The following is an 18,332-nucleotide window of genomic DNA, read 5'->3' as shown; positions in this document are numbered from 1 at the left end:
TGTTGGAATAACAATAGGCATGAGCCACATGAGATAAGGTGTGTGAAGGGTTTAGCACAGCACCTGGCACATTGTAACTGTTCAATTGATGGACCCTGATCCAGCTGTCCCCCTGACCCCGCTCCAGGCACTGGTCCTCGACAGAGACAGCAGCCTTCGACAGATGTGGCGGCCATGCCCAGAAGATGTCATACCAGCTCATGAGAAATTTCCAGAAACTCTAGGGGGCAGACACTGGAGGAAACCGGTCTTCCCTAGGTAGTGGGGTAGGATGCAGTGAACCGTGACTCTTGTTATCAATGGGACCTCATGATCCCGGAGTGGGCATTGTTTCTCCTCGGAGTTCACCTTGTAATCCTGGCCTTTCCTCAACTTCGGCAGTCCTGCAAAACTCAGCCTTCTAGATGCTTCTCCTTACTCCAGGATGTGACTCTTCCTAGAGACAGATCACTAAAAGGTGACCCTTGGACTGTGTGACTCTTTAGGGGTGGATATGCAGCATCTCCTTTCCTCAGCATCTTGGGTGGAGGACAACAGGCTATGGGGTCTGCGGACCTGAGTTCAAATCCTAGCTCTGCCACTTACTGGCACTAGACCTTGGCTAAGTCGCTTCACTTCGCTGAGCTTCAGTTTCCTCCTCTGTGAATATGAAAGTGCGCTATCAAACGCCTGGCATACGGTGGGTGTGCTCAGACGATGGTTGGCATCATTCTGTGCCCTCTGCATCTAGGATGGTGACCACTGTAGAGCTGGACGAGTAAATGTGCTCACACATCCTTTTGCTGAAATAAGTATTCCTATGTTTCAGGACCTGCACCACTTGCTAGCTGTGTGGCCTAGGGCAAGTCATTTCTCGTCTCTGAACCCCAATGTCCCCATCTATAAAATGGGGCTATAAGTTACCTACCCTGCAGCATTGCTGTGAAGACTAATGGGATCATGTACGATGCCTGACCCAGAACACGGACTCGAAACTATCGCTCACCCCACCCACCTCCCGTCATTGTACAGGTACGGAAACAGGCTCAGAGAGGGGGACTGGCTTGTCTAAAGTCACATGGGTAGAAAGGGGTGGGGCTGGGATTTGCATCTAGGTCTGGCTGACCCAAATCCTGGTCTCCTACTAAAACCAGATCTGCCTCCTAAGAAGGAACGAGTTCTTCTTCAGCCCAACTCTTTTGGGTTGTTTTTAATTTTGTTTGTTTGTTTTCTCCCAACAAAATGTCTTTACTGGACCTCTGTCGTGGAGACGAGTGTGACGTGGACCACGCAGGTAGACGCAGTTCGCCCCCCGTGGCCCGCCCAGTTACCGCCTTCGGACACTCACGGTTTCATCCTGGCCTTCTCATCGCTGGGGTTGTAATGTGGAAGCTGCACATCGAAAATCCTCTCCATGAGGAAGATGGCATAGGCGTGGAAATCCAGCTTGGTGCGAGGCTCCCACACCACCGAGTCGTAGGAATGTGGGTCCAGGAGGACGGTGATGTACCTGCCGCCCACCAGCACCTGGGAAGTTGGCCAGATAGAATGAGGAGTCTCGCTATGCCAATGGCTGCTCCCGGCGGTCAAGGACTTACCCCACGGCAGGTGCTGGCCCCACCATGTACCGAATGGACGATGTTCTCTCATCTACCCCTCACGACCACTCCGCGAGGGGAGGACCATCATTCACCCATTTATAGCTAAAAAGTGGGGCTTAGAGAAGTCACATGATGTGCCCAAGATCTCAGGCAGCTGAGAAGCGGCAGAGTCAGTACTGGAATTCTGCACTTTTTGAACCAAAGGTTGTGTTCTTAACCGTCTCACTCTTAAGCACCTGCCATGGTTACCTTGCTTATTGTCATATCTCTAGCAGCCAGGAGAGAGTCTGCCCACAGAAGGCAGAAGATGGGTGTGTGTGCTTCACAGGTGAATGGATTGGACGGATGGAGAGATGGATGGATGGATGGATGGACGGACGGAAGGAAGGAAGGAAGGAAGGAAAGAAGGAAGGAAGGAAGGATGTTGGTGGGTAAATGCAGATGGATAGATTTAGGTGGGTGAATGGATAGATAGATAAACGAATGGAGGAAGAAAGGAAAGACGGATAGACAGATGCTGCTCGATAAATGCGAGTGATGTGTAAGCAATACCCACTTCTCTGGGAAGTTGGGCTCTATACACAACATGCTGTCCCAGAAGGAAAGGAAGCGGCTCCGGAGAGCTGTGACCCTACAGACACGAGCAGAGCATTTCTCCTCAAATGTCTGTGCAGGGGCCACACACATCTAACTGCCCACTACCTCGGCCCCAACTTTAGAATGTGACTTTCGAGGCGTGTTAATCAAACTCACTTATAAAATACAGGCTGATAGCTGAGAAAAAAACATTGCTATTAGAAGGACTGTTAGATGGGTGGATAAACGGAAGGATAGCTCGCTCGCTGAATGCATCGTGGAAGGAAAGACAAGACGGGTGGATGGGTGGTGAGAGGCTGGTGGAAACTAAATGTACAGATGAATGTTGGGTACATGGACAGCAAGATGCTATTGGGTAAACAGACTGAACATGGGGTAGAAAGTGGCAGCGGGGTAGAAACATGGGTAGGTAAATGGAAGAATGAAAGTTGGTGGAAATTGAATATACGAATGGAAGTTGGATGGGTGTTAGGTACACGAGTGGAAGAACGCTGGATAAATATGGCTAGACGGAGGGATAGATGATGGACAGATACTGGAAAGGTATATGGAAAGATAGATGAATGAGTGGATAGATGGAGGTTTGATGGAAATGGAATATATGAATGAATGTTGGGCAGATATTAGGATGGAAGGATGCTGCTTAGATATTGGGTAGATAGGCAGAATGATAGCTGTGAGATGGATGGGTGGATTTTAGAGATGGAAGCTGAATAAATGGATAGAGGTCAGTTAGATTTAGGTACAATTATCAGATAGACATTGAATGACTTCATAGCTTGATGTTGGGAAGATGCTAGAAGTATGATAATAAAGGGATGAACGTTAGATAAGCATTGGATGTACAGTTGTATAGAAATGGATAGAAAGTTAGCTAGACCACTAGATGGATGATGGATGAGTAAGTTAGTACAGAGATGGATACTGAAGGAATCCCTAAATACCAGGTAGGTATGACAGGCCCAGCTGCTCATCCCTGTCCCTCCCAAGAGGCACAAGAGGTACTTACAGTAAAAATATCACCATGCTTCTCTTTCATCCTCGTGAGGAAGCTGGCAGCATCTTTTCCAAACTCCAAAGCATGGCCTAACCAGGGAATGCTGCCCAAGTCCAGGGGAGGCTCACCAGGGCGCCTGCAGAAGCCACAGCATTTATCACCATTTGATAAAGCAGAGAAGAGGAGAGAGTCTGTAGGGTGTGGGGTGTAATTTTAAATGAAGGGTGCAGGGAACGCTTCTGAGGGGACATTTGCCCAAAGACCTGAGGGTGGTGAGGGCAGGAGCCACGTGGTTACCTCGAAGAAGAACCTTCCAGGCAGAGGGAACAACAAGCCCTGAGCTTGGAATCACGCCTGGTGTGTTCAGAGAACAGTAGTGAGGCCTGTGTGGCTGGACTGGAGGGAGCAGGAAGCCCCAGAGACTGAGGCCAGCATGGTAATGGGGCCCAGAACCTTCTAGACAGCTGCGAGGACTGTAGCTTTGTCTCTGAGTGAGGTGGGAGCTATAGCAGTTTGGGGAAGAGTAAGGACATGATTTGGGTTAGGTTTTCATAGGATCCTTTTGGCTGCTGAGTAGAGAATGGACTGTAGGGGGCTGACAGCAGAAGCCTGGGGACCAGTTGATCGAGGTGGTCATTTCTCTGTGGGTGGGAGAGCTTTCCAGAACTCAGTAGTGTAATGAGTTCTCTGTTCGAGCCCGCATGGGCCAGGGTTTGGGGCACCTCATACTCCCTGTCATGCCCACAGAGGAAGAATGAGAGTGGCAAGCTCAGCTGAAGTAAGATAGAAGGACCAGCCTCCGACTCGACTGCCCCGCACCAGCTCAGGACCTGACGTACCTCAGGTGGCCAGAGGCCAGGCCCATGGCCCCTGGAGATGCCCCAGGGGTACATGCTAGCTCGGCCAGGGCCTGGGAAGTTTGCGTGTATGAGATACACAGTGTGAGCGATACACAGTGTGAGCATCACCTGTGAGGGCAGAGGGACTCCTCCGAGAGTTTAATAGTGATACTTACACTATGCTACTCAGAATTCTAGGATGACCCGCAATGACATATGCCCCGTATGATCCCCTCCTACTGAGTGGGGGATAGATGGGCCAGCTGGCTTGAAGAAAACGATTCTCCTTAGTGGGCCTGGCCTAATCAGGTGGGGACAGGGCTTACGTAAGACAGGGCTCTTCCTGGCAAAAGCGACTCAAAGTATGAGAGAGATTGGACACAAAGTATGAGCGTCTCTGTGGCTGGCTTCAAAGCTGGAAGGTGCCACATGGCAAAGAATGCAGGTGGCCTCTAGGAGCTACGGGCGGACTTTGGCTGACTACAGGAAAGAGATGGGGACCTCAGTCCCACAACCGCGAGCACCTGAATTCAGCCACATTCTTCCCTGGAGGTTCCTGGCAGGAGGGCAGCTTGGCCTACGCCTTGATTTCAGCCTTGTAGGACTCTGAACAGAGAGACCCCAGCCACACCACGCCTGACTTCTGACCTGCCCTTACGTTGCACTTGAACTGGGCCCTGCCCTTGGCCAAGCATTTAATATGTGAACACTCATCTCATGCCCTACCCCCACCCTCTGAAGCAGGTACTAACAGTCGAGGAGAATGACATTATGATCGGAAAATGGGCCTCGTGATATCGCAGGGCTGGTGCTTACAGTGGGCCCCTTGAAGGTCCCTAAATCGAAGCTAAGACCCCTGTTTTAGCCTTAGAATTATCAGAACCACAGGGATGCAAAAGCTCTCGTTTGCCCAGTGAGTGAGCGAGTGAATCCTCCTCTTCTCACTGTGGATGCATAAATCCCTCCACCAAATATTAACTATAAAAGCAGGCACTGTTCTGCACGTTGGCAACACAGCAGATGAGGTCCTGACCTCACCGGGCTCACACACTAATGAGGCGAAATAGACAAAGTAAAAAACAGAAAAAGCAACATCTTTTCAGATGAAGAAAATAAAGGAGCTGCAACTTGACAATGAAAAAAGATAAATAACCCAATTAAAACACGCACAAGGGGTGTGAATGGACACGTCCCCAAAGAAGATACACAGTACGCACATGAAAAGATGCTCAAAGTCATCAGTCACGGGGGAAATGCAAGTCCGAACCACAAAGCAGTACCAGTTAACACCCACTAAGATGACCATGATTTACAAAAAGAGAAAGACAGACAGAAAGAGAGACAGAGAGGAGGGAGAGGGAGGAGGAGGAGGAGGAGGAAAAAGAAGAAAAAAGAAATAGCAGCAGCAGCGGTGGTGGTGGTGGTGGTATTGCTGGCAAGAATGTGGAGAAATTGGAATCCTCGCTTATTTCCGGCAGTGATGGAAAACGGTCCAGCCACCTTGGAAACCCAGGCTGGCAGTTCCTTCAAAGGGTAAACAGAGTTACCATACAACCTAGTAATATCCCCCCAAAGAATTAAAGACATATGGTCATACATAAACTCATACTCTATTGTTCATAACAGCATTATTCATAATAGCTCAGAAGTGGAACCACCCAAATGTCCATTGACTGATGAATGAATAAACAAAATGTGCCCTCCTCATGCCTTGGACATCATTCAGCCATAAAAAGGAACGCAGCACTAAATCATGCTGCACCGTGGGAGAACCTCAAAACCATTATGCCAAGTGAAAGAAGCCAGACACGAAAGGCACTATCTTGTGTGATTTTATTTCTACAGAATGTTCAGAATGGGCAAATCAGTGGAGATAGAAAGTAGATTAGTGGCCGCCGAGGGGCGGACGGAGAGTGATTGATAATGGTACTTTCTGGAGTGATGAAAATATTCTGGAGTTAGTGGTGATGGTTGCACAACCCTGTGACTATACTGAAAACAACTAAGTTGGATATTTTTAAGGGGTGAATTTTATAGTGTGTGACGTATCTCGTTAAAGGGAAAAAAAAAAAGAAGGGTCCCATGAGATAGCGAGGGGGGCCTCGTTTAGAGGTGGCTGGGGGGGGGGGGCCTCTTCGAGAAGGCGCCGTGTGGGCAGAGTCCCCAAGGATGAGGAGGGAGCTCAGTCGGCGAGGAGAGCGGGACAGGCAGCAGGAGCAGCAAGCGCAAAGGCCCTGAGGCCGGAGCGCACCTGGCGAGGTTTCAGGGCAGGGGCTGCGGGTGTGGCGGGGGTGGAGAATGAGGGCTGGGAGGTGGGAGAGGACCTTGGAGATGACCCGTGGACCGTGAGGGCCTGAAGGCCAAGGACAGCGTCTGGTTTGTATGCCAAGTGAGGTGGGGACCAGTGGAGGTTTGAAGCAGGAGCTGGGAATTGACATGGTTATGTTTTTAAAAGCTCGCAACAGAGAGAGGCGGGAGGGAGATGTGTCAGAGACTTCTGTGACGATCGGGGAGCGGGGAGCACAGTCCCCAGTGAGCCCGGCCGAGCGCCCGGCTGGCCCGGGGAAGACTAACTTCCCTTCACTCTTCTTCCCCTGCCTCTCCACCTTCCTCCACGGTGGCCTCCTGCTCCCTCAGTCTGGCTGTCCCCCAACATAAACCCCAAGGGTAGGACAAGCGACAAGCAGAGAGACTGGCCAGATTGGAGGGCCGGGGTTTGGGAAACAGGAGAGCAGAACCGGAGATGAGATTTGAGGGCGCCAGGAAGTGCCTCCCCCCGCCGGCCCCTCCTCTCTCGCTTGCCCCAACTCTGCCGCTAAGTCTATCACTGAGGACCCTCTCGAGTCACAGGTCTGGGGTTCTAAGGGGGTGCAGGAATGGAGCCAGGACCTGTCGTTTCCCGTGATCTCTCTGCAAGGCTCTGGGTCAAGGCAGCTTTCCCTGAAGGACTCACGCAAAGGCAAAGTATCACCGTGGCAGGGCCTGGGGTGGGAGTAGCCCGTTCGGGCCAGTTCGCATCGGCCCAGGGAGACAGGACTCAGAGCAGCGTTTTGTGGTTTGTTTTGGTTTTTTCTGTTTATATGCGAGGCAGGAGGTCAGAGACCAACTTCAGCACCAGACTTCCTGGCTTCAAACCCCAGCCATGCTTCTTGCTGGCTGTCTCACTTTGCTTCTCCGTGCCTCAGTTTCCTCACCTGAGGAACGGGAGCGACAACACTATCTTGACCACATCAGGCTGCGATGCAGATGGAGGGAGCTAAGAGAACAGTGAGTACCTGGCACCTCGTGACTGGGGAGCAGCTGGTGAGTCTGAGAAACAGGACCAGGTAGACGCTGCGTGCCCCTGACTGAGGAACGACGTTATGTCACGCACTGTGCATTTTCCAAACGTTTCCTCGCTTGGAATTAATGCTAACGCTTAATGAGCCCTGTCCCTCTACGAGGAAGCAACTATTACTATCAAGCTCGTTTTATAGCAGACTAGACCAAGGCGCGGAGGGGCTGAATCACTTGCCCCAGAACCCACGGTGGAGGATTTGGGCTTCTAATCCCGGCAGGTCTGGCTGTGGAGATGCTACCCTGGCCCCTAGTCATCCCAAGTGGACATCTGCAGCCCCACTTTGCAGATAAGGCAACTGGGCCCAGAGAGGTTCCAGCTACCTGCCCAAAGCAGGGCCTGAGATTTTCCGGGACATCTTTGAGGATGTGGGTGCCCTGCCCTTTATCCTGGCTGCTGCCTGGAATTATTTCTGGCAGCTTTTATCTTTCCCTAGAAAAGTCCCAAGGAGGTGCAGACAAAGGCAGCTGCAGACAAAGGCAGGAAGCTGGGAGCTCAGGCCTCGGACCCTCGATGTGGCCGGGCTTCTCCAGCCCCAGGCCCTGAATCTGACTCAGGCCCAGGCCACATTCCAGGGTGACTCAGCCACAGCCAGGCCAGCGGGGGCAAAGGAGGCTCTATTTCGGGGTTTGCGGTCTCTAGCCTTCCCACTGACACTCTCACTGTTCTGAGGCACTGCCAGGCCCTGGGGGCAGGGACACACAGCTTGCCGGTCTCATTCCCAGCTTCTTCCGGGTGCAGACACCAAGGCACCTTTCCTGACTCTCCCCTTCAGCTTCGATTCCCATCCGGCGCGTTCTTCCCAAAACTGCCCGCTCCTCCCTCCCAGCCCCGCCACCTGTCTCTTTCCACTTGACCCTTCGGAAGTGAGGGGAGAGGGTTGAGGATGGATATATATCACCCCCTTTGTGTCTCTTAAAGTATCACACCTTTGCTGGATGAAATTTCCATGAGGGCAGGCACTAGTTGTTCACCCCGGCACTTAGAACAGTGCCTGCCACATAGTAGGCCCTTAATAACCGTATGTCAGATGAATAAATCACGTACGTGGTTGGCGCTCGATGATCAGCACCTACCCCCGCCTCTCAGAGTTGCTAAGAGGGTCCAGGGAGATCGTGCAGGTTGGGCACCTAGAATCATCCACGTTCTGGGTCGCCCACAGCAGAGCCTGCACCACCGAGCTGTGCTCAATACTGGTGGACTTCTCGACCTCTCTCTCCAGTAGTTTCAACTCGATTCAGGGACTCGGGCTCCAGCAGGACTTAACGGAGGAACAGAAGGGGTCTGGTTTCTGCCCTGCTGGGTTGGAACAACCTGAGCTTCAGGGCTTACACCGCAGGCTGTCTGCCATTAACCAAGAGTCTCCCCAACCCCTCGCACTCCCTCCTCTCAGTGCCTCTCACTGGGTAGAAAAAGCACGTGGCCATCTTGCTCTAGTTTTTGTTTTCCTGTTTTTGTAATAGGCACAGATTCAGAGAATTGTTTCTTGACATAAGGAAAAACAGCAGAGCAGCTATAGTGATAAATAGAACAGCCACATGCCAGAGAGGCAATAGGGAGTGGTGGGGACTGTGGCAAGGTTTAGAGTGGACTCTATTTCTGAGTCCCAGGCAAATGTTCTAGAGCAGCGGTCCCCAACCTTTTGGGCACCAGGGACCGGTGCTCCTGTGAGAATCTAATGCCTGATGATCTGAGGTGGAGCTGAGGTGGTGATGCTGGCGCTGGGGAGCGCCTGCTGATACAGATGAGGCTTTGCTTGCTCCCTTGCCCACCACTCACCCCCTGCTGTGTGTGTGGCCCAGCTCCTAGCGGAACTGGCACCAGTCTGCAGCCCAGGGATTGGGGGTCCCTGTTCTAGATCTTCTAATTTTTCACAAGCAGCTAGAAATCTGGAGTTTTGTGTATGGAATACTCCAGTTCTCTCTTCTTGTGCTGTGTGGTACACGTCGGGCCCATTTAAGGCTAAACCCAGCCATGGACCACTGTTTGGTGACCTCTGATTGGTGCATGTTGGAATGAGACAGATCTGTTTGTGCCTAGAAATTCCGTGTCCTGCCAGGGCCCAGAACAACCCCCGAGCCACCAGGAATCCTCACCTGATGCTGCTTGTGGCTGTTGGTCCCCCCAGAAGAGGGGTTTCCCACCCGGAAGACCTCTCCCAATGCTCCCTGCAGCAGTCACACAAGCCCCAAGAGGAAGAGATGCACTCAGCCTGGAGAAGTGCCTGGGGCGTGAGAGACCAGCTCTGTGACCCAGCTCAAGAGTACAGACAGAAATGAGGGCCAGAAAACCAAGAGGAATGTTTCTGATATGCACATGGCAGGTCCCAGCCTCCGTGGGCACAGAAGTCAGATTTCTAACTCCTAGCTCACCACCTCTCCGAAGAAAACTCACTCACTGTTGTTATCAAGCCGGGCTTAAAAACTCTTGCTCTGACTGCGGAGATGTAAATTTGGCCTGGAAACTAGATGCCATTAAAAATTATCTTTTGTAGTCTCAGGAAGGACAATAGAAGTGTGACGGCCATTCCTTTTTGACATGCATTCTGAAATATTTAGTGGTGAGATATTATGAAATCTGTAATTTTTTATGAAAATGTTAATTATCATCAAATCAAGGTGATGGGCACATGGGAGTTCTTATGCTATTCTTTCTATTTTTCTGTATACTTGAAATTTTTCATAAGTAAATTTAAAAAAAAAGAAAAACAAAGTGTGAGGACAGAGCTGCCGACCAAAGTAGTGCTTTTATCTTTTTACTGGGAAAAGCATAAATTTTGGAACCGGCTAAATGTGGAATCTAACTTTGTTGTGGCCTTGAGGAGGTCACTTAGGCTTTTTAGGTCTGTGCTGTTTAAGATGGGGGTTATGAACATGACCTTGGGGGTCTGTCAGGAGGAAGGAATAAGCCAACGCAGGTACAGGGCATTGCTTGTTTTGACCCAAACTTTGAATCACCATCTATACAGCACCAGCATCATCCACCTCTTTTTCCAACCCTCAATTATCTGTCCTTAACAATCTCCTGGTGGTAGCTGCATCTCTTAATATCTTAACATCACGTGGTTCTAAGACTTTGGAGCACTCAGATTACAAATACACTGTGTGGGAAGAGTGAGAACTCATTTTTCCTGGGAATTAAGATTTCTTGCAGCCCAGATTTTTAACCAAGGCAGACCCTGAACACATCGCTTGGCTTCTCTGAGCCTCAGTTTCCGCCTCTGCAAAATGGAGGTAATAAGAGCTCCCTTGCCCAGTTTGAAGAAAATTAGATTGGGGACCTAAACTGGGGTCCCCATGGGGTCTCCCCAGGGTGCATGCAACTGCCTTACAGCTGTCAGTGACCCTCATACCTACACTTTCCCTAATACCCACTGTTGGCTTTCCTAAGCCTCCCAGATATAAAATTCAAGACTCACCCTCACTCAAAGATAAATTAGCTCTCCGCACTGATAGCAAGAGTTAGCTAAAATAGCACTTAATTGGCATTCCTAATCCAGCAATTCCACTCTCAGCTACTATGGTTATCATCACGCCTGCTTTAAAGATTGGGAAACTGAGGCAGAGAATGGTTACGCAGCTCGTTCTTATTGCTAAAGGCTTGACATTTCCATACACTGAGCACCCAGATACTCTGCCTCCCAGACTCCATGTATTTTAATGGCTGCCCCCATCACCCCAGAGAAAAGCACAGAGCCGGAGGCCACACCGGAAAACCACAGTACATTGTCTGAAATAGCAAAAACGCTGGAAACAATCTAAAAGTCCATCAATAGGACCAGGCATAAAAAGGAAACAAGAAGCCTACCATTTAGTCACAGTATGTAATCCTACATAGAAATTCGAAAGAATAAATTAGATTTCCCCGTAGCAACATGGAGGGGTGTCATAACTAAAATCTGGAGTGAAAAAAAGGCAAATGTAAAGTCTGAAAACATCTCTATACAGAGTATCCAAAAAGCCTGACAACTTAGAAAAAAAAAATTCATTTCATCATAGGAAAACTGTCTTTTTTCCTTTTCGTTTTTTTTTTTCCAGGCAAACGATCAAATAAATGGTTTTAAATTTCACATGAAAAGGTGTTCAGTGGTTGAAGACGAATATCATGAACTTATTGTTTTTTTTTCCAGGCGAACGATCACATAAATGGTTTTAAATTTCACATGAAAAGGTGTCCAGTGGTTGAAGACGAATATCATGAACTTATTGTTTGGAAATTCAACTAACGTATCGGTTAAAAATAAAAAGTTTCCAAAAAAATTCTGGAATTGTCAGACACTCTGATTTAAACACACACACACACACACACACACACACAGCCCTGTGTCTATCTATAGGCTCAAGTCTGTATGTTGGAGTAATTTTAAAAACAGCTGGGGAGCCTGACGAGATATAACTAACACCTAAAGGTGACATGAGGCCTTGGATCAGACCCTGGAACAGAACGAAGATATTGGTGGAAAAACTGAGAAATTCAAATAAAGTCTGGACTTTGGTTAGTCACAGCAGACCAGAGCTGGTTTTCAGTTTTGACGAATGTACCTCGATAATGTAAATGTTAACGAGAACAGAAAGCGGGTGAGGGGCCCTTGAGAACTGGTTGTCCTTATCTTCGCCACTCTTCTGTAAATATAACACTAGTCTATCATGAAAAGGGTACTTTAAAAAAAATCTGGAAGGTTGCCCTGGAACCCATCAACAGGACAAGTCCAGAATTGTCGGAAGGGTGGTCATGAGGGCTTATCTATAACGGGGTAAATATTTGCTTTAAGTCGAATGTATTTGGCTATTCCTTGTGCAATTCAAATTAATTTTTGAAATGTTTTATAGAAAGATAAAGACCTACTGTCATCTCCCTGATTTGAGGTGTCCGAGTTTTACTTTTTCTCCTAAACAGAAGATTCTCAGTGAAGCAGGAAAACCTCTGGGACCAGGAAGCTGAGACGTTTCACCTGGTTCTCCCTGCTCAGGCTGTGGGGGCCTCAGAGGCGTTTTCTGGGCCACCCAGCCCCCTCATCCAGGTCAGGAGACCCTATGGAAGGTGTTTCCAGGCTTGGTAAGAGGCCATGCCTCAGGGCCTCTGCCTTCCCCAGCCTCAACTCTCCCATCCGTGTAATGGGCGCGAGGAGCAAGTCTACCCAGCAGTGCTGCAGAGAGCAAAGCAGGTGTTTGACACAGGGCCGCTGGAGACTGGGAGAGGGCTGCTCCCAGCGGGGGACGGGGCGGGGGAGGGGGGGAGGTCATCGAGCCTGTCCACGCACCATTCCCCACGCATAGACCCTCGGGCCTCACCTGGAACCCCTCCCAGGCGTCGCGCTCTGGGCCAGGTCAGGCTTCTCCAGACCTGGCCGAACGAGCGTGAGCAGTGGGTGTCAGGCCCCTGGGACCCAGCGAGGGGACGCGAGCCACCCTGCGCCGCTCCCCCCTCCCCACCGCCCCCCTGCCGCAATACACACACTTTGCACCCTCTTTGCAGGGGCGGCTCGGCCGGGCCCTTCTTCCCAGAGCGGGATGGGGGATCAGCGCGGGAGCCCCTTGTGCGCGGCGCCTGGACTCCCGCCTCCGAGGGGCTGGCCCGTGGGGTGTGGGAGGCGGTGGGAAGGCGCCCCCCTTGCCCCGGGGCTGGGGCGGGGGGCTCTGGCCCGAGCCTGCCGCTGGCTCCGCGACCTCCGGCTGCAGCCCGGGCCCGGGAGCGGAGACTCCCCGCTTTGTCCCGCCAGGGCCCGCGCGGGGCGGGCGGGGGGCACTCACCGCGTGCGCCGGCGGGTCAGCAGCAGCAGCAGCAGCAGCGCCGCCAGAAGGCCGAGGAGCACGGCCCAGGACATGGCGCGGCCGGGGACCAAGCCTGCGGCGGCCGAGCGCGGGAGACTGCGGGCCGGCTCGGGGGCGGCCGGGCCCACCCAGGTGCCTCTCCCCGCCCCGCGCCCTCCCTCCCGCCGGCCCGGCCCGTTTAGGGGCGGGGGGCGGGGCCGCCGATCCCTCCGAGGACCTGAGGGGTCGCTGGGGGCGCTCTTCGAGACCCACCTCCCCTGACTTCGGCTGAGACAGGCTCCCACCCCCTGGGCCAGGAAAGTTGCAGGGAGATGGGGGAATGGAAAATGTGGGGGGGGGGGGGGGGTAAGGGCTGGAGAGGAAGGAGGGGACTCGGGTGGGACGGGAGGAGTGATGTGGAAGAAAGGGAAACGTTGTGCTGGGAGGGAGCGATTGTGGGGGGAAGGGGAGGAAATTTGGGGGTTAGGAAGGGTGATAGGTTAGGGAAGGGAGGATGAGGATGGGAGGGCGATGGTGGTGAGAGAGGTCTAGAGGGGCCTTTCCATCACACCCCACCTAAACCGCCTGTCACCCAGCCCGCTCCTCACCCCGCCCCACCCGTCCCAGAGTTAGGGAGCTTGAGTTTTCTATGCTGTAGGTCAGGCTGGCAGGGTTGGACTGGATTATACCCAAGCATATTTCCTGCAGTAACTGCAGGGAGAGGGTTACAAGAACTACTAGGGGCTGGACTCTGAGTCCCCAGTCCCCAACTGCTGTAAGGGACAGACCAATGACTGTAAAGCACCCAGACCTGGACCTGGCGCAGTGCAGGGTACGGTGGCCATTGCTGCAATTACCTGGGGGTTACCCGGCGCCAGCCTCCAACTGCCGACATCTCTGCAGGAGACCCCCCTCGGATGCTGGTGAGCACCTGGGCTCCCAGCTGGAAGGCCTGGGCCTCAGTCCAGGTTTGCTGGGTGTTCACAAGTCCCTACAACCCCCAGCCCGCATTTACACCCTGCGAAACCTTGCACAGGGTCATTGCCCTCTCTAAAGCCAGTGACTTATCAGGGACCAGACAGGTGTGTGTGTGAGGAATTGAGAAGAGCTTGTCAGTGACGGGGAGTCGTGAACCACTGAGTGCCTGGCACAGGTAAGTTTTGTGAGACTGTGGCCAGAGCGTAAAGCTGGGAACCAGAAGGTCCGATTCTAATCCTGTGTTTGCTGCTCAGTGCTGGGCGGATTTAGGCTGGTTTCATTTCATCTTCCCAAAGTGCTCTGAGGAGCTCATTCCTTCCTAGTGTCCTGGGTCTGCCCTCCACAGTCCATTCTCCCCGCAGTAGTCAGAAGGATCCTGCTGGAACCTAAGTCAGATCCTGGAACTGAATCCCACTCAGAACCTTCCACGGCTCCGCCTCAGCCAAGCACAGCCCACGTCCCCACGAGGTCCTACAAGGACGGGCATGGTCCGCCCCCTCCCCCCTTTACCTCCCTGACCTCATGGCCCCTTGCTCTCACCCCCACCCCTCTGCTTCAGCCACACTCATCTCCGGCCCTCCCCGAAGTGTGCCAAACTCACTCCCGCCTCCAGCCTTTGCACTTGATAGTCTCTCCGCCTGGAACGCTCTTCTCCCTGAGACCCGCACGGCGGGCTCTGTCCATCACGTCCCTCTGTCTCTGTTCAGCTGTCACCGCCACGGAGAAGCCCTCTCCCACCTGCTCTAAAGCAGTCAGGCCATCACTCTTATTGTCTTAACTTGTTTTCTTTTTTTTTTTTTTTTTCCTTGACGGTACTTAACGCTTCCTGCTGTCATATTAAAGATTCATTTATTTGCCTGTTTCATGTTGGCTGTCAAGGCCGCTGGATGACTCTCATGTGGCCTCGGCAGATTCAGAACATCAAAAGGGAAATAGGAGTTTCCTGAGCCTCTTGTTTATTTATCCAGCTTGTCTGCTGGCAAAGCCAACAATCCCAAAAAGGCCACAGAACAGGCCTGGAGGCTTTTCTCCAAATTTGGGGGGCCCCATAGGGCAGCCTTCCGGCCATGGGGTTCACAGCCCAGCTCAGCCAGTACTACGCTGTATGACCCTGGGCAGTCTGCTCCACCTGCCTGAGCGGCAGTGCCCCCATCGGTAGAATAGGGTTCAGGTGAGGAGTAAATGACCTGATCCAGGTGACGCACCTACCAGAGTGCCTGACCCACAGGGAGCACAAGTGGGCATTAACTGCTGTCAGAGGTTATGCTAGTTCAGCTTCTCACCTGATGTGTGATCAGAGCTCAGTCTCGTTTTTCTCATCTGGAAAATGGGAAGAACCGTTCCTCCCTCACAGGGCTGTTGTGAGGACTGAATTATATATGACGAGAGAATGCGCGGAGCCTGGCACACAGTAGGCTCTCGATAAATGTTAGTTCTTCTACTTCAAACCCCTGGTGTGTGTGCAGACCAGGATCCCAGATAGCATGTCACTTTCCCCCTCCATCCAGAGGCAAAATCCCCTTCTGGAAGGAGGCAAGCTGCTTGTACACCAATGAGAGAAGAATGTTTCATGGCCCCCGGGTGCTCTCTTGCTAACAGAACCTGATTTTGCTCAGGAATCGGGCAGGTGCTTAGGAAGGTGAACCACCCCTTCCCCAGGAAGTGAACTACCATTTGTCTGAACCAGCCAGGTAAGTCCCTCTTTGCTAAGGATGGATCCAGGGGTGGCTGCAGGGGTGCCTTCTGGGAGATTCCTTTCCTCCCCATTTGCCTTCTCTTCTTTGGGTGCTGTTGTGTGCAGATGTGGGGTGGGGTGGGGGTGGGGCGGTGTTAGGAGGGAAGTCAAGGAAAATTGCACAGACCCAAACTAGAGCTGCAGAATAACTCCCTCTGGCACCAGCTGCCTCTAGACTCCTTGTTTAATGAGATAGTCAAGTGAATACAGCATGAGTCAGATTTTCTCTTACATGCAGCCAAAAACATTCCTAACCAAGATGACCTTCCACTAACGGCCATGGTGAAGATAATAACGGGTCTGTAGCACCTCGCACAGGACTGCCATGGTGAGCATTCGAAATGTCACTTCATTTTACTATGATTTTTTTTTAGTAGCTTGGGCTCTCTACGTTTATCAGGCTCATAGGGCATCCGGCTCTCTGGCTATGGCGTCTTGCAGGAACAGGCAGGCTCTAGGAAGCAGAAGAGACTCCAGCCTCCCCTAACCCGTGAGGACCAACAGTGCCCTGCTGAGGGCAGGGCTGATGCGTCCTCAAGAATGAAGGTGAGGGAAGGCCACTCCAAGCGCGACCCTTCTAGCCCATGGAGAAAGGGCTGGAAGATACTAGTGCAGAAATGTCGTGGAACCAGACGTGTGAGAAACCAAGCAGCACTTGAGAGTTGGAAGACTCGGGCATATTACGCCAGCTCGGCTCGGGGGCCATGCCGCCTTTATACCTGTGCTGTTACAGTTAGCGTGGGCTATGGGCAGTTACAGAGCACATGATGTAGGAATTTAGGTAATACTTCTGTTATGGAGACAAAACAATCATAGGGGAGGGTGGGTCTTCAGTCGATCTTGAGATCGCTTTGCCCTAAGGCCTATGCAGTAAGCAAGTCCACAGAAGCAGAACAAAGAGGGGATTAGTTTTTTGAGTGCAATTCTTCTTTATTCCCCTCTCCCTTTACAGTCTTCTGATCTTTCTGGCCTAGGGGCTGGTATAAGGGTGGTCTGGATGTTACAACCATCTATAATTTCATGGATTCTAGGCAGAGACCAAATAAGAGAGCTTTGAAGAGCATGGGGAGAGAACCTACAAGTGGGAGAGGCCAGGATCCCCAACTCCATGTTCTGGACCAGGACCCCCATGACTCATTTAATTGTTGGAGGATTAGGGCGTACCCCTTTTAGGAAAGGAGGACCTCAGTGTCTTTGCAGGCAGACCCAGAAAACCCCTAATTTTCCTACCTAACTCCATTCTAAGAGCCATGAACCCCCTTATTAGAATGGATGTCGAGGGTCGGGAGGTCTCTTCCGTATCTGCTTCCAGCCGAGAATGGCCGTAGTCAATCCCTGCCTACAGGGGTTTCATGGAGCTCTTTCCCTTTCTCCCTCAGTCAGGGTGGGGTCTTGGGTTTCCTGCTGAAGTGCAGCCTCAGTCCCTAAACAAGGAAAAGAAGATACTTAAAGAATAAAAAAAAAAAAAAAAAAAAAAAACACCTTTGGCCTCAAGTCTTCTCCTCTCAGACTCTTAAGACCCTGCCTGGCCTAGGGCCATTCCCGGAGAAACTGAGTTACCAGTTTCAGGGTCATTATCTGGATATAGAGGAGAGGATCCTTTTCCCAAAGAAAGGAGAAAACTAGGTTTACTAAATAATTAAGAACTCACCAAGAGATGTCTCGTATCATTTCCTGCTAAAAGATTAAGAATCTCTCAGGTGATGTCCCGTATCATTTTCCCCCTCTTTCGATCGGTCTCATATGGGACCAGCTTAAGATGAAATTGATCGCTTTGCCGCTGTAAGAAAATTCTTCCCTTCGGTTTCGGTTTTGTCTTGGGTATCCAACTGGCAAGGGACCTGCAGGTGGGGGCGCATTGGAGGCGGCAACAGGAGATAACTCCTACAAAGATAAACAAAATGAAAATAAGAAATGCTGCCCTTAGCCCAGCGAGCAAGATTGGGCAGCCAGGAAGTGAGGGCGGGGAGATCAAGACTTAAAAAGTCCTGTCCTCTGTTCAACATTGGACACAACTTCATGAATTTGTTTCACTTTTTCTTCAATGAGTTGACAGAGAGGTTAAAACAACATACTCCTTTAAATTCGTCACATCCATGGTTACGTCTGAGTAATAGGTAGTCTATAGCAGCCCTGTTTTCAAGGGTAGCTTCTCTGACCGGTCCTGACTCTTCTCCCCTGGCATGGATGACCTGAGAGCTTGTGTTTAAGGCTTTTGCCATGGAGCAGGCTATTCTGTTAACTTCTATATTTAGGGCAATAGTCATAAGCGGTACAATAAATAAAAACAAAGCAGTATATTCAGCTGGACTAAATAAGTGTAGGTCACTATTACAGCTGGGGTCAAGGGTGAGTTCCCTGCGGTTGGAGACTTTTGAGGCATAAATACAGTCAGTCTTCCCAGGGAACAAGGTCCCCCAGTACTGTGTTCCATTAATAAGAAACCATCCAGCGGGTAATTTAACATGCTCACATTTGCATACCTCACGGAAGTGGTGAAGCCGCAGTTCAAGGTCATA

General features: G+C 51.3%; 1 protein-coding gene and 1 long non-coding RNA gene across 4 annotated transcripts in view; one reads left to right on the top strand and one right to left on the bottom strand.

Annotated features, from left to right (window-relative positions):
* PTGIS (prostaglandin I2 synthase) overlaps window positions 1–13,279 on the bottom strand; it is a 38,447-nt gene extending 25,168 nt beyond the window's left edge. The window contains exons 1-3 of the mRNA XM_016143727.2: window positions 13,101–13,279; window positions 3,187–3,310; window positions 1,328–1,506 (exon numbers count right to left, since the gene is read on the bottom strand). Coding sequence (XP_015999213.1) covers window positions 1,328–1,506; window positions 3,187–3,310; window positions 13,101–13,174 — 377 coding nt within the window. The 5' untranslated portion in view covers window positions 13,175–13,279. The remainder of the gene's footprint in view (window positions 1–1,327; window positions 1,507–3,186; window positions 3,311–13,100) is intronic.
* A 208-nt stretch (window positions 13,280–13,487) lies between these two features.
* On the top strand, window positions 13,488–17,224 carry LOC107510329. 3 transcript variants are annotated; one of them, XR_004953559.1, is made up of 4 exons: window positions 13,488–14,023; window positions 14,179–15,769; window positions 16,052–16,141; window positions 16,255–17,224. It is a non-coding gene; the product is annotated as an uncharacterized LOC107510329 (long non-coding RNA). The 3 variants fall into 3 exon arrangements; XR_001596785.2 differs by having other exon boundaries at window positions 13,488–14,253; window positions 15,695–15,769; XR_004953558.1 differs by having other exon boundaries at window positions 13,488–15,769.
* Window positions 17,225–18,332: the final 1,108 nt, after the last annotated feature.

This window comes from Rousettus aegyptiacus, unplaced genomic scaffold (genome assembly GCF_014176215.1).
Source record: "Rousettus aegyptiacus isolate mRouAeg1 unplaced genomic scaffold, mRouAeg1.p scaffold_m13_p_12, whole genome shotgun sequence".
NCBI lineage: Eukaryota > Metazoa > Chordata > Mammalia > Chiroptera > Pteropodidae > Rousettus > Rousettus aegyptiacus.
This window is presented reverse-complemented; position numbering and strand designations above follow the sequence as displayed.